The following is a 16,125-nucleotide window of genomic DNA, read 5'->3' on the forward strand; positions in this document are numbered from 1 at the left end:
CCTCTGCAGTAAGAGCTGGTAAACCTCAAGACGTACCAACACCTGATGATGATTTAACCAGAGACCTTGCTAACCCCTCTGCAGTAAGAGCTGGTAAACCTCAAGACGTACCAACACCTGATGATGATTTAACCAGAGACCTTGCTAACCCCTCTGCAGTAAGAGCTGGTAAACCTGACACCAGTGGAACACCATCTTCAAACAACAGAACTGTGGTTCTAACCATGATCAGGACTGAACCTGTTTCTGAGGAGCAGCAGCATTCATTCGCTGAAACGGAGCATGTTGTTGGTACAGGACAGACTGAGGAGCCAGGATGTGGGTCTAGCATTGAGGTGAAGGTGAGAGAGGAGACCTACCCACACTCAGATTCAGACAGTCTCACTGGGGCAGTAGTGGAGACAGGAGAGACCGATACTGGGAATGACAGGGTGGTGTCTTGTCCTTCTGAAACTATGCTGTGCTCTGAAGTGATAGAGAGAGCACCTGTATTGGCAAAGTCTACAGCCGGGCCTTCTCACCCAACAAGTCCCCAGGGGCCAACCTCAACCCCAGGTCCAACCAGTGGCCCTCCCCCTGGCACCACCTCCATCCGAGCCACCTTCTCCCTCGGTTCTCCGGTGGAGAAGCCCCTCCAGCTGCCTGCCCTCTTCAGTGGTCTGAGGATCCGAAAGAAGGGAGCGGCAGGGCCGGATCAGGACAGAGTGGCCCTGATCAAACCACCATCACCATCAGACCTGGGTGTGAACAAGCCTGTGAGGAGAGAGCAGAAGACGGTTCGCAGGAGGCAGGGGACTTTCTTGGACCAGCTCTCCCAGTTCCTGAACATAGAGAAGGATGATAACAGTAAGATGAAGGAGTCTACAGGAGAGGAAAGGAAGGAGTCTACAGGAGAGGAAAGGAAGGAGTCTACAGGAGAGGAGAGGAAGGAGTCTACAGGAGAGGAGATGAGGGAGTCTACAGGAGAGGAAAGGAAGGAGTCTACAGGAGAGGAGAGGAAGGAGTCTACAGGAGAGGAGATGAGGGGGTCTACAGGAGAGGAGATGAGGGAGTCTACAGGAGAGGAGAGTAAGGAGTCTACAGGAGAGGAGAGTAAGGAGTCTACAGGAGAGGAGAGGAGGGAGTCTACAGGAGAGGAGAGGAAGGAGTCCGAGCCGTCAGAAGAGTCTAAAGAATTCAGCGATGAACCTGAGGAAGGGAGGGGGGTGAAAGAGAAGACAGAGAAGGATACAGAGACAGAAAAGACAGAGAAGGATTCAGAGAAAGAGAAGACAGAGCAGGATACAGAGAAAGAGAAGACAGAGAAGGATACAGAGACAGAAAAGACAGAGAAGGATTCAGAGAAAGAGAAGACAGAGAAGGATACAGAGAAAGAGAAGACTGAAGGACGGTCTGTGATAAAGCAACCGGAATCTTCAGAACCTTCTGAGACTCTAGAACCCTCAGAACCTAAGGGACCTCAGAAGCCTCCCTCCAGTGCGGAGGTGGCATTTGATGCGTTCAAGGCCTTTTTTGTCCCCAGGCCCCTGAGGAGGGACCAGGATGCAGTGAAGAGGAAGGCCTGGATCTTTGAGAGAAACTTCAAGACTCCTGAAAAGATAACTGATTCAAAAGTATGTTGTCTTGATCTGACCATGATTTCTCTCTATCGTCTGATATGAGTGAATGGGGTAATCAGTTGGAACGTTATTTAATGTTGTTGAAGTGTTCCCTAATGTTGTAGGAACTTTCACAGTTTGCTGGGACATTCATTTCTGTGTTAAGTGCTTAATGCCTGAAATATAGACTGTCTTGAAATATTTTTTTAATATTGTGCCTCTGTCCGCCAGTTGCGGGCGTCGACCCCAGGTGATGGAGAGGACCGGTCCACCCCAGGCCGTCTGCAGGCCATCTGGCCCCCAACTAAGGAGGAGAAAGTGGGACTGAAATACACAGAAGCCGGTAAGGACCCAAAGGACAAAAAGCAACTTAAAGTAAACAAATATTCACTATGGGTGGAACCCTACGGTAACTTGAGGTACGTGTGTGAGATACCTCTGATTATATAACATATTTAATGATGTCAAAGAGAGATTTGGATGGAAATTCAAGTTCTATGTACAGGTCTCAAGTTAGGATTCAGCCTGTGGCCTTGACCCATGCAGCAAGCCAGGCCAGCTCTTTGCTGTGACTAACTGAGCTCTATGGCTTCAATTCCATTTCAATTCCAGTCAATTCCAATTCCACATTTTTCTCATTGAAAATAATTGGAATTTCAATGTACTTCCTGAATTGACTGGAATTGAAATGAAATGAACCCTGTCTGAAAGTTACAGTATGCAATAGAGACAGAACAGTGGATAGGTAGAGAGGGAATGAGAGTGAGAGAGTGTGAGAGAGAGTCAATGTTTTCTCTGTAGTATCTCTGTAGTAAATGTAAAATCCCATGATCTAACGGGAAGGTAAATACTCATACTATACTAATGGGAAGGTAAACACTCCTCCACCCTATCCCTGTGATTGTCCATAGTAGAAGGCTGCCTGGATTCTAGATGACTGATGTCACAAAGGTATTGTTTTGGGACAGGGCTGTGTGTACAGTGGTGCCAGGAACTGTTACATTCACTTCTTCAATTCTTATCCATCCGATAACACATCAGGTGTGTTTGGCAGGGGCCACTCCTTGTGCTCACACAGGCACCAGCTGATTATCAAAGAAATACACAGTACCAGTCAATAGTTTGGACACACCTACTCATTCAAGGGTTTTTCTTTATTTTCACTATTTTCTACATTGTAGACTAATAGTGAAGACATCAAAACTATGAAATAACACATATGGAATCATGTAGTAACCAAAAAAGTGTTAAACAAATCAAAATATATTTTATATTTTACATTCTTCAAAGTAGCTACCTTTGCCTTGATGACACCTTTACACACGCTTGGCATTCTCTCAACCAGCTTCACTTGGAATGCTTTTCCAACAGTCTTGAAGGAGTTCCCACATATGCTGAGCACTTGTTGGATGCTTTCCCTTCACTCTGCGGTCCAACTCATCCCAAACCATCTCAATTGGCTTGAGGTCAGGTGATTGTGGAGGCCAGGTCATCTGATGCAGCACTCCATCACCCTCCTTCTTGGTCAAATAGTCCTTACACAGCCTGGAGGTGTGTTGGGTCATTGTCCTGTTGAAAAACAAATGATAGTGCCACTAAGCTCAAACAGTGTCACCAGCAAAGCACCCCCACACAATCACACCTCCTCCGTGGGAACAACACATGCGGAGATCATCCGTTCACCTACTTTGCGTCTCACATAGACATGGCGGTTAGAACCAAAAATCTAAAATTTGGACTCATCAGACCAAAGGACAGATTTCCACTGGTCTAATGTCCATTGCTCGTGTTTCTTGGCCCAAGCGAGTCTCTTCTTCTTATTGGTGTCCTTTAATAGTGGTTTCTTGGCAGCAATTCGACCATGAAGGCCTGATTCACACAGTCTCCACTGAACAGTTGATGTTGAGATGTGTCTGTTACTTGAACTCTGTGAATCATTTATTTTGGCTGCAATCTGAGATGCAATTAACTCTAATGAACTTATCCTCTGCAGCAGAAGTAACTCTGGGTCTTCCTTTCCTGTGGCGGTCTTCATGAGAGCCAGTTTCATCAGAGCGCTTGATGGTTCTTGCGACAGCACTTGAAGAAACTTTCAAAGTTCTTGACATTTTCCGGATTGACTGACCTTCATGTCTTAACCTCTTGGGGCTAGGTGGGACGCTAGCGTGCCACCCGTGGTGCACTCCATCAACAGCAGGTGCATTTCAAGAGCGGCAAATTTGAATCCAAATAAATGTCAAAATTCAAATTTTTCAAAAATACAACTATTTTACACCATTTGAAAGATAAACATCTCCTTAATCTAACCACGTTTTACGATTTCAAAAAGGTTTTACGGCGAAAGCATACATTTAGAGTATGTTAGGACAGTACATTTACAAGAGTTGTGTGTAATGTTTTGTCAAGTCAAAGACAGGGTCACCAAAACCATAAAACCAGCTAAAATGATGCACTAACCTTTTACAATCTCCATCAGATGACACTCCTAGGACATTATGTTAGACAATGCATGCATTTTTAGTTCTATCAAGTTCATATTTATATCCAAAAACAGCGTTTTACTATGGCATTGATGTTGAGGAAATCGTTTCCCTCCAATAACCGGCAGTCAAGTCAGCGTCACAAATTAAATAATTAAAATTAGAAAACATTGGTAAAATATTATATTGTCATTTAAAGAATTATAGATTTACATCTTTTGAACGCAATCAACTTGCCAGATTTAAAAATAACCTTACTGGGAAATCACACTTTGCAATAATCTGAGCACTGCGCCCAGAAAAATACGCGTTGCGATACAGACTAGACGTCATGTTGGGGAGATCTAAAATCGAAAATACTATGTAAATAATCCATTACCTTTGATTCTCTTCATCAGATGTCACTTCCAGGTATCACAGGTCCATAACGAATGTAGTTTTGTTCAAAAAAGCTCATCATTTATGTCCAAAAATCTCCGTCTCGTTAGCACATGATGTAAGCCAGCCGGACTTCTCGTCATGAACGAGGGGAAAAAATATATTTCCGTTCGTTCAAACATGTCAAACGTTGTATAGCATAAATCATTAGGGCCTTTTTTAACCAGAACATGAATAATATTCAAGGTGGACGAATGCATACTCTTTTATAACGTATTGGAACGAGGGTACCCAACATGAACTCGCGCGTCAGAGTCTAATCGGCCATCACCGTTCCATGGCTCTTGTTCGGTCAGATCTCCCTCCAGAAGACTCAAAACACTTTGTAAAGGCTGGTGACATCTAGTGGAAGCAATAGGAAGTGCCAAAATATTCCTAAACCCCTGTGTTTTTCAATGGGATAGGTTTAAAGTCAATACAACACATCAGGTATCCACTTCCTGTCAGAAAATGTCTCAGGGTTTTGCCTGCCAAATGAGTTCTGTTATACTCACAGACACCATTCAAACAGTTTTAGAAACTTTAGAGTGTTTTCTATCCATATATAATAAGTATATGCATATTCTAGTTACTGGGTAGGATTAGTAACCAGATTAAATCGGGTACATTTTTTTTATCCAGACGTGCAAATGCTGCCCCCTAGCCCCAACAGGTTAAAGTAATGATGGACTGTCGTTTCTCTTTGCTTATTTGAGCTGTTCTTGTTATAATATGGACTCAAACGCATTAAGAAGAAAATAAGTTCCACAAATTAACAAGGCACACCTGTTAATTGAAATGCATTCCGGGTGACTACATCATGAACTGGTTGAGAGAATGACAAGATTGTGCAAAGCTGTCATCAAGGCAAAGGGTGGCTACTTTGAAGAATCTAAAATCTAAAATATATTTCATTTGTTTAACACTTTTTTGGTTACTACGTGATTCCATATGTGTTATTTCATAGAATTGATGTCAAATAGTCAAAATAAAGAAAAACCCTTGAATGAGAATGAGTGGCAGTGTACATCTATAAATAGTTGTCATGAGAATGTTTAGGAGAACACAGACTTACTGCTGCCTTGTGGTTCAGTTGTATATTTCATCACGGTCTGCTTGTCCTCCAGAACACCAGGCAGCCCTCCTGCAGCTGAAGAGAGAATGCAATGAGGAGATGGAGAAGATACAGGTCAGTAAAGCACAGTACTACATCTCCTTTGCTAACTGTGACCCAGACACAGATTTCGCCACAGACCTGTAGGTCATACAGCTGTTTTTCCTATTCCTTTACATAATATACAAAAATTAGTTTCCTAACCCTAACACAACCCTAACACAACCCTAACACAACCCAAACCCTAACACAATCCTAACACAATCCTAACACATCCCTAACACACTACTAACACAACTCAAACCCCAACACAACCCTAACACCATCCTAACACAACCCTAACATAACCCTAACCCAACCCTAACACAACCCTAACACAACCCAAACCTTAACACAATCCTAACACAACCCAAACCTTAACACAATCCTAACACAACCCTAACACAACCCTAACACACTCCTAACCCTAACACAACCCTAACACAACCCTACACAACCCAAACCCTAACACAATCCTAACACAACCCTAACACAACCCAAACCTTAACACAACCCTAACACAACCCTAATACAACCCTAACACAATCCTAACACAACCCTAACACAACCCTAACCCACTCCTAACACAACCCAAACCCTAACACAACCCTAACACAACCCTAACACAACCCAAACCCTAACACAACCCTAACACAACCCTAACACAACCCTAACACAACCCAAACCCTAACACAATTCTAACACAATCCTAACACAACCCTAACACAACCCAAACCCTAACACAACCCTAACACAACCCTAACACAACCCTAACACAACCCTAACACACTCCTAACACAACCCAAACCCTAACACAATCCTAACACACTCCTAACACAACCCTAACACACTCCTAACACAACCCAAACCCTAACACAACCCTAACACAACCCTAACACAACCCTAACACAACCCTAACACACTCCTAACACAACCCAAACCCTAACACAACCCTAACACAACCCAAACACAACCCTAACCCTAACACACTCCTAACACTAGACCTAACACAACCTTAACACAACCTTAACACAACCCTAACACAACCCTAACACAACCTTAACCCGAACACAATCCTAACAGAACCCCAACACAACCCTAACCCTAACAGAACCCTAACCCCAACACAACCCTAACACAACCCTAACACAACACTAACACAACCCTAACCCTAACACAACCCGAACCCTAACACAACCTTAACCCAAACACAACCCTAACACAACACTAACACAACCCTAACCCTAACACAACCTTAACCCAAACACAACCCTAACACAACCCTAACCCTAACACAACCCGAACCCTAACACAACCTTAACCCAAACACAACCCTAACACAACCCTAACACAACACTAACACAACCCTAACCCTAACACAACCTTAACCCCAACACAACCCTAACACAACCCTAACCTTAACTGCAGGAGGACTTTTGGAAGCAGCTGCGCCAGATGAGAGGGGACAATGAGGAGCGTGTATTCCATCTGGAGTGCAACCTTGCCCGGCTACAGAGCGACCTAGCACTGGGTGCCCACCACCGCCGTGGAGACCTCCGAGACGTGGCCGTATCCACGGGAGATGACCTCTCACCCCGGACCGTCCACACAGTGTGCGTCCAGACGGACCGCCAGACCTTTATCAGAACCCCTGAGGATGAGGAGGGAGGTGTCAGGCTGGGCCCCCAACCGCCCCTCAACGTGCCTAAGAGACTGGGCCTGGCTTCTATCAGTCTAAATCTGTCTGGACAGGCTACCTCTCCCTCTTCTCCCTCTTCTTCCCCCCTTCTTCTCCCTCTTCCTCCTCCACCTCCTCCTCCTCCTTTCCCAAAACAGACCCAGGGACTTGACAGCCCTCCTCCAACCTCTCCACCAGGCTGCAGCCCTCCACCCCCTCCACCTCCTCCACCGCCACCAGGCTGTGTTCCCCCTCCCCCTCCAGGAGGTCCTAACTACAGTGTGTTGGTGGATAAACCCCACAGGAAGCCTGCTGTGGAACCAGCCTGTCCCATGAAGCCTCTCTACTGGACCAGGATACAGATACAGGACAAGTACGTGTTACATCTAACTATCAATCAATCACTCAATCAAATGTTTCTTTCCCCAAAGTTGTCTTTTTCTTGTATAAGGTAACAAAATCGTTATTGCTCTTCCATTTTTACATTGCAAACACCGTTGTAAAGTTGTTGTTTTTTACTTTGCAAAACACAACAGATAAACCACTGATCCCACCTCGATGTTCACACTTATCACTGATCCCGCTCACCTCGATGTTTACACTTATCACTGATCCCGCTCACCTCGATGTTCACACGTATCACTGATCCCACCCACCTCGATGTTCACACGTATCACTGATCCCACCCACCTCGATGTTCACACGTATCACTGATCCCACCCACCTCGATGTTCACACTTATCACTGATCCCACCTCGATGTTCACACGTATCACTGATCCCACCCACCTCGATGTTCACACGTATCACTGATCCCACCCACCTCGATGTTCACACGTATCACTGATCCCACCCACCTCGATGTTCACACTTATCACTGATCCCACCCACCTCGATGTTCACACTTATCACTGATCCCACCTCGATGTTCACACTTATCACTGATCCCACCTCGATGTTCACACTTATCACTGATCCCACCTCGATGTTCACACGTATCACTGATCCCGCACACCTCGATGTTCACACTTATCACTGATCCCGCCCACCTCGATGTTCACACTTATCACTGATCCCGCCCACCTCGGTGTTCACACTTATCACTGATCCCACCCACCTCGATGTTCACACGTATCACTGATCCCACCTCGATGTTCACACTTATCACTGATCCCGCTCACCTCGATGTTCACACTTATCACTGATCCCACCTCGATGTTCACACTTATCACTGATCCCGCCCACCTCGATGTTCACACTTATCACTGATCCCACCTCGATGTTCACACTTATCACTGATCCCGCCCACCTCGATGTTCACACTTATCACTGATCACGCCCACCTCGATGTTCACACTTATCACTGATCCCACCTCGATGTTCACACTTATCACTGATCCCACCTCGGTGTTCACACGTATCACTGATCCCGCCCACCTCGATGTTCACACTTATCACTGATCCCACCTCGATGTTCACACTTATCACTGATCCCACCTCGATGTTCACACTTATCACTGATCCCGCCCACCTCGATGTTCACACTTATCACTGATTCCGCCCACCTCGATGTTCACACGTATCACTGATCCCGCCCACCTCGATGTTCACACTTATCACTGATCCCACCTCGATGTTCACACTTATCACTGATCCCACCTCGATGTTCACACTTATCACTGATCCCGCCCACCTCGATGTTCACACTTATCACTGATCCCGCCCACCTCGATGTTCACACTTATCACTGATCCCGCCCACCTCGACGTTCACACGTATCACTTTTCATAATGAATAATACACCACAGGACACGTCTAAAATAATTCTAATCAAAAGAAGCAGAAGCAGACATCAATCAGCAGCTAGCATGGTTCTGAATGTTAGGAACCTGTAAAAGAACCCCAGATTTTCCTACACTTAATATTTCCTGACACGGTAGGATATTTAGTACATATAGAATACTAGGTGATCACCTAGTTCCACCATTGTCATGTTGATAGAGCATGTTTTGATTTCCATTTTGATTAGATGTACATTTTACCTGCAGTAGCAGTGGCAGTTGATATTTAACAAGGTTATCTCCCCTTAACACCCACATCCTGGGGTCCTTTTTCCTAAAGTTCCCTAAGTATGGACAACTCCATCCCAGTGGATACAGACGACGTTTCAGCGTCTAGTTTTGATTTACATTTGTTTGAGTTGTCAGCTCATGTGAATACGACATGAAATCAACAATAAATGTCACCATGTCACTGAATGTAGGTTAAATGTTGGGTGCTAAAAAAAAAGCCCTTATATTGATGACTTTTTGCAAATCCAATCAGTTTTCCACATTGATTCAACGTCATCACATTTCATTTTTGTTTTTAAGTTATATGGAAACAACGTTGATTCAAGCAGTTTTGGCCCAGTGGGATAGGACATTTGTCAGTTATCTTATTATCAAGCAAATACAATAGTTACAGGTCATATAAGGAAATCAGTCAATTTAAATAAATTCATTAGGCTGTAATCTATGGATATCACATGACTGGGCAGGGGTGCAGCCATGGGTGGGCCTGGGAGGGCATAGGCCCACCCACTTGGGAGCCAGGTCCACCCACTGGGGAGCCAGGCCCAACCAATCAGAATGAGTTTTTCCCCACAAATGGGCTTTACTACAGACGGAAATACTCCTCAGCTTCATCAGCTGTTCGGGTGACTGGTCTCAGACGATCCCACAGGTGAAGAATCCGGATGTGGAGGTCCTGGGTTGGCGTTGTTACATGTGGTCTGCGGTTGTGAGGCCGGTTGGACGTACTGCCGGATTCTCTAAAACAACATTCAATTCTCTGGCAACAGCTCTGGTGGACATTCCTGCATATGGAACATTTCTGGGATCTTTTATTTCAGATAATGAAACATGGGACCAACACTTTACATGTTGTGTTTATATTTTTTTGTTCAGTGTATGAAGCCATTTTACATCAGCAGTTGTCACAGCACTTTACAGTAACCCGGTCTAGATCGGATCACTTAGCCTGTTCCCAGGTCTGTTAGTGCTGTATAGTATAGCCAACTTCTATGGTCGTTTTCATGACAAATAGACCTAGGACCAATCTAGCAATCTTGCACTATTTTGTTCAACCACATTTTGGTTCCTGTTAAGCCTTTTCATTCCTTGTGGGATATGGGGTCCATTGACAAATTGCTTCCATCCCAACCTTTTTCTAGGTTTGGCTCATAAGAGCCTGGTCTAAACGTCTTGGGTGGCTGTACAGTAGACAATTTAGTGTCGTCTGCCAGTAATACAGGAGGCATTGATTTTTGTGTGTCGTCCAATCCATTGGCCATCCTCTCTATTGTTGCACTTTAATCTGAAACCTTTTGAAGGAACTTGTACCCACCCACAGCTCTCCATCGAGCCAATGTAGACAACTGCAAACTGTTATGTTATGAGTGTGGCTCTGTTAAATTGCTGTTGCACCAACAGCCTCCCTGGATGGTCTTTCATCCTGGTGGTGATTGCCAGAGAGAAAGGAAGAGAGAAAATAGCGCAACATTTGTTGCTGCCAAATATAGTGTCACCTTTGCACTTTTCTTAAATAATTCCCTATTTCTTAAAAAATAAGTTGAAATTGAAGAAAACGTTTGGTCTCCACATCATGTTCATGGATTTTCAACATTGTAGAACCAATTTATTTTTGTAAAGTTAGATTTAAATTGTTTATTTAGAAAATAAGAACAAATGGCATGGACAAAATTATTTTCAGATCTCGCCATAGGTTTTAGATGTGATTCAGATGTGTACTTTGCTGGCTTGGGTGCTTTTTAATGTGTGATTGGGGTTGTTGTCCCGCTGGAAGATCCACAACCTTCAACAGAGATACAGTATTTGGACACTGGGTTGAACATTGCACTCCAAAAAACCTTAATAATCTGCTTCTAAATTGAAATTGTGAACTAAATTAAAATTGGTTCTGCAATGTTGACAATCCAATAGCATTTTTTTCAATTTCAATTTATTTGAGAAGAAATAAGGGATTATTTAAGAAAAGTGCAACGGTGCCAATATAAATCAAATCAAATCAAATTTTATTTGTCACATACACATGGTTAGCAGATGTTAATGCGAGTGTAGTGAAATGCTTGTGCTTCTAGTTCCCACCATGCAGTAATATCTAACAAGTAATCTAACCTAACAATTTCACAACAACTACCTTATACACACAAGTGTAAAGGAATGAATAAGAATATGTACATAAAAATATATGAATGAGTGATGGCCGAACGGCATAGGCAAGATGCAGTAGATGGTAAAGAGTACAGTATATACATATGAGATGAGTAATGTAGGGTATGTAAACATTATATAAAGTGATGGCTGTTTAACAATCTGATGGCCTTGAGATAGAAGCTGTTTTTCAGTCTCTCGGTCCCCGCTTTGATGCACCTGTACTGACCTCGCCTTCTGGATGATAGCGGGGTGAACAGGCAGTGGCTCGGGTGGTTGTTGTCTTTGATGATCTTTTTGGCCTTCCTGTGACATTGGGTGGTGTAGGTGTCCTGGAGGGCTGGTAGTTTGCCCCCAGTGATGCGTTGTGCAGAGCTCACTACCCTCTGGAGAGCCTTACAGTTATGGGCGGAGCAGTTGCCGTACCAGGCGGTGATACAGCCCTACAGGATGCTCCCGATTGTGCATCTGTAAAAGTATGTGAGTGTTTTTGGTGACAAGCCGAATTTCTTCAGCCTCCTGAGGTTGAAGAGACGCTTCTGCGCCTTCTTCACCACGCTGTCTGTGTGGGTGGACCATTTCAGTTTGTCTGTGATGTGTATGCAGAGGAACTTAAAACTTTCCACCCTCTCCACTACTGTCCCATCAATGTGGATAGGGGGCTGCTCCCTCTGCTGTTTCCTGAAGTCCATGATAATCTCCTTTGTTTTGTTGACATTGAGTGTGAGGTTATTTTCCTGACACCACACTCCGAGGGCCCTCACTTCCTCCCTGTAGTCCATCTCGTCATTGTTGGCAATCAAGCCTACCACGGTAGTGTCGTCTGCAAACTTGATGATTGAGTTGGAGGCGTGCATAGCCACGCAGTCGTGGGTGAACAGGGAATACAGGAGAGGGCTGAGAACGCACCCTTGTGGGGCCCCAATGTTGAGGATCAGCGAGCTGGAGATGTTGTTACCTACCCTCACCACCTGGGGGCGGCCCGTCAGGAAGTCCAGGACCCAGTTGCACAGGGCGGGTCGAGACCCAAGGTCTCGAGCTTAATGACGAGTTTGGAGGGTACTATGGTGTTAAATGCTGAGCTGTAATCGATGAACAGCATTCTTACATAGGTATTCCTCTTGTCCAGATGGGTTAGGGAAGTGTGCAGTGTGATTGCGATTGTGTCGTCTGTGGACCTATTTGGGCGGTAAGCAAATTGGAGTGGGTCTAGGGTGTCAGGTAGGGTGGAGGTGATATGGTCCTTGACTAGTCTCTCAAAGCACTTCATGATGACGGAAGTGAGTGCTATGGGGTGGTAGTCATTTAGCTCAGTTACCTTAGCTTTCTTGGGAACAGGAACAATGGTGGCCCTCTTGAAGCATGTGGGAACAGCAGACTGGGATAAGGGTTGATTGAATATGTCCGTAAACACACCAACCAGCTGGTCTGCGCATGCTCTGAGGACGCGGCAGGGGATGCCGTCTGGGCCTGTAGCCTTGCGAAGGTTAACACGTTTAAATGTTTTACTCACGTTGGCTGCAGTGAAGGAGAGCCTGCAGGTTTTGGTAGCAGACCATGTCATCTGGCCACAACTTCTTATTCTTAAACACATCACTATGTATGGAATTGATCTAGACTTATTTCTCTCTCCCTCTTTCTGTGGGAAGGAAACATGTTTCTTCTCTTGAGAGCCAGGTCTGCCTACGGCAGCCTTTCTCAATAGCAAGGCTATGCTCACTGAGTCTGTACATAGTCAAATATTTCTTTAATTTAGGGTTAGTAACAGTGGTCAGATATTCTGCCAATGTGTACTCTCTGTTTACGGCCAAATAGTATTCTAGTGTGCTCTGTTTTTTTGTCAAATTATTTCCAATGTCAAGTAATTATCTTTTTGTTTTCTCATGATTTGGTTGGGTCTAATTGGGTTGCAGTCCTGGGGCTCTGTGGGGTCTGTTTGTGTTTGTGAACAGAGCCCCAGGACCAGCTTGCCCCAGGTTTATTTCTCTGTAAGTGATGGCTTTGTTAAGGAAGGTTTGGGAATTGCTTCCTTTTAGCTGGTTGTAGAATTTAACAGCTCTTTTTTGGATTTTGATAAATAGCGGGCATCAGCCTAATTCTGCTCTGCATGCATTATTTTGTGTTTTTTTACGTTATACACAGAGGATATTTTTGCAGAATGCTGCATGCAGAGTCTCAATTTGGTGTTTGTCCCATTCTGTGAGTTCTTGGTTGGTGAGCGGACCACAGACCTCAGAACCGTGAAGGGAAATGGGTTCTATAACTATATTTTTTGCCAGATCCTAATTGTCAAATTGCATGTTCCTTTTGATGGCATAGAAGGCCCTTCTTGCCTTGTTTCTCAGATAATTCACAGCTTTCTGGAAGTTACCAGTGGCGCTGATGTTTATTTATTTATTTTATTTAACTAGACAAGTCAGTTAAGAACAAATTATTATTTACAATGACGGCCTACCCCGGCCAAACCCAGACCAATTGTGCGCCACCCTATGGGACTCCCAATCACAGACGGATGTGATGTAGCCTGGATTCGAACCGGGTACAGCAGTGATGCCTCTTGCCAGGAACACGAACAGTGGACCTTTTTTGGAACACCATTATTTTTGTCTTACTAAGATTTACTTTCAGGGCCCAGGTCGGAACAGAATCTGTGCAGAAGATCTAGGTGCTGCTGTAGACCCTCCTTGGTTGGGGACAGAAGCACCAGATCATCAGCAAACAGTTGACTTCAAATTCTAGTAGGGTGAGGCCGGGTGCTGCAGCCTGTTCTAGTGCCCTCGCCAATTTGTTGATATAGACACTACCGTTCAAAAGTTTGGGGTCACTTAGAAATGTCCTTGTTTTCCATGAAAACATACATGAAATGAGTTGCAAAATGAATAGGAAATATAGTCAAGACGTTGACAAGGTTATAAATAATGATTTTTAATTGAAATAATAATTGTGTCCTTCAAACTTTGCTTTCATCAAATAATCCTCCATTTGCAGCAATTACAGCCATGCAGACCTTGGGCATTCTAGTTGTCAATTAGTTGAGGTAATCTGAAGCGATTTCACCCCATGCTTCCTGAAGCACCTCCCACAAGTTGGATTGGCTTGATGGGCACCTCTTACGTACCATGCGGTCAAGCTGCTCCCACAACAGGGTTGAGATCCGGTGACTGTCCTGGCCACTCCATTATAGACAGAATACCAGCTTCTTCCCTAAATAGTTCTTGCATAGTTTGGAGCTGTGCTTTGGGTCATTGTTCTGCTGTAGGAGGAAATTGGCTCCAATGAATCGCCATCCACAGGGTATGGCATGGCGTTGCAAAATGGAGTGATAGCCTTCCTTCTTCAAGATCCCTTTTACCTTGTACAAATCTCCCACTTTACCACCACCAAAGCACCCCCAGACCAACACATTGCCTCCACCATGCTTGACAGATGGCGTCAAGCACTCCTCCAGCATCTTTTCATTTTTTCACCATCTCACAAATGTTCTTCTTTGTGATTCGAACACCTCAAACTTAGATTCATCTGTCCATAACACTTTTTTCCATCTTCCTCTGTCCAGTGTCTGCGTTCTTTTGCCCATCTTAATCTTTTATTTTAATTGGACAGTCTGAGATATGGCTTTTTCTTTGCAACTGCCTAGAAGGCAGCGTAGCCTAGTGGTGTTGGACTAGTAACTGAAAGGTTGCAAGATCAAATCCCTGAGCTGACAAGGTACAAATCTGTTGTTCTGCCCATGAACAAGGCAGTTACCCCACTGTTCTTAGGTTGTCATTGAAAATAAGAATTTGTTCTTAACTGACTTGCCTAGTTAAATCAATATAAAAGGCCACCATCCCCGAGTCGCCTCTTCACTGTTGAGACTGATGTTTTGCGGGTACTATTTAATGAAGCTGCCAGTTGAGGACTTGTGAGGCATCTGTTTTTCAAACTAGATACTCTAATGTACTTGTCCTCTTGCTCAGTTGTGCATCGGGGCCTCCCACTTCTCTTTCTATTCAGGTTAGAGCCAGTTTATGCTGTTCTGTGAAGGGAGTAGTACACAGCGTTGTACGAGATCTTCAGTTTCTTGGCAATTTCTCGCATGGAATAGCCATAATTTCTCAGAACAAGAATAGACTGACGAGTTTCAGAAGAAAGTACTTTGTTTCTGGCCATTTTGAGCCTGTAATCGAACCCACAAATGCTGATGCTCCAGATACTCAACTAGTCTAAAGAAGGCCAGTTTTATTGATCTTTAATCAGAACAACAGTTTTCAGCTGTGATAACATAATTGCAAAAGGGTTTTCTAATGATCAATTAGCCTTTTAAAATGATCAACTTGGATTAGCTAACACAACGTGCCATTGGAACACAGGAGTGATGGTTGCTGATAATGGACCTCTGTACGCCTACGTAGATATTCCATTAAAAATCAGCCGTTTCCAGCTACAATAGTCATTTACAATGTCTACACTGTTTTTTTGACCAATTTGATGTTATTTTAATGGACAAAAAAAAAGGCTTTTCTTTCAAAAACAAGGACATTTCTAAGTGACCCCAAACTTTTGAACGGTACGGTGGAAAGAAAAGTGTGTTCTTTGCCAATTTT

The 16,125-nt window shown here is 44.2% G+C and overlaps 1 protein-coding gene across 1 annotated transcript in view; it reads left to right on the forward strand.

Annotated features, from left to right (window-relative positions):
* Positions 1-1,043: 1,043 nt before the first annotated feature.
* LOC106571113 (formin) overlaps positions 1,044-16,125 on the forward strand; it is a 50,538-nt gene continuing 35,456 nt past the window's right edge. Inside the window, exons 1-4 of the mRNA XM_045695570.1 lie at positions 1,044-1,613; positions 1,830-1,941; positions 5,623-5,684; positions 7,077-7,699. Of these exons, the coding sequence (XP_045551526.1) occupies positions 1,044-1,613; positions 1,830-1,941; positions 5,623-5,684; positions 7,077-7,699 (1,367 nt within the window). The remainder of the gene's footprint in view (positions 1,614-1,829; positions 1,942-5,622; positions 5,685-7,076; positions 7,700-16,125) is intronic.

The sequence above is a fragment of the Salmo salar genome, chromosome ssa15, assembly GCF_905237065.1.
Source record: "Salmo salar chromosome ssa15, Ssal_v3.1, whole genome shotgun sequence".
NCBI classification, from domain to species: Eukaryota; Metazoa; Chordata; class Actinopteri; order Salmoniformes; family Salmonidae; genus Salmo; species Salmo salar.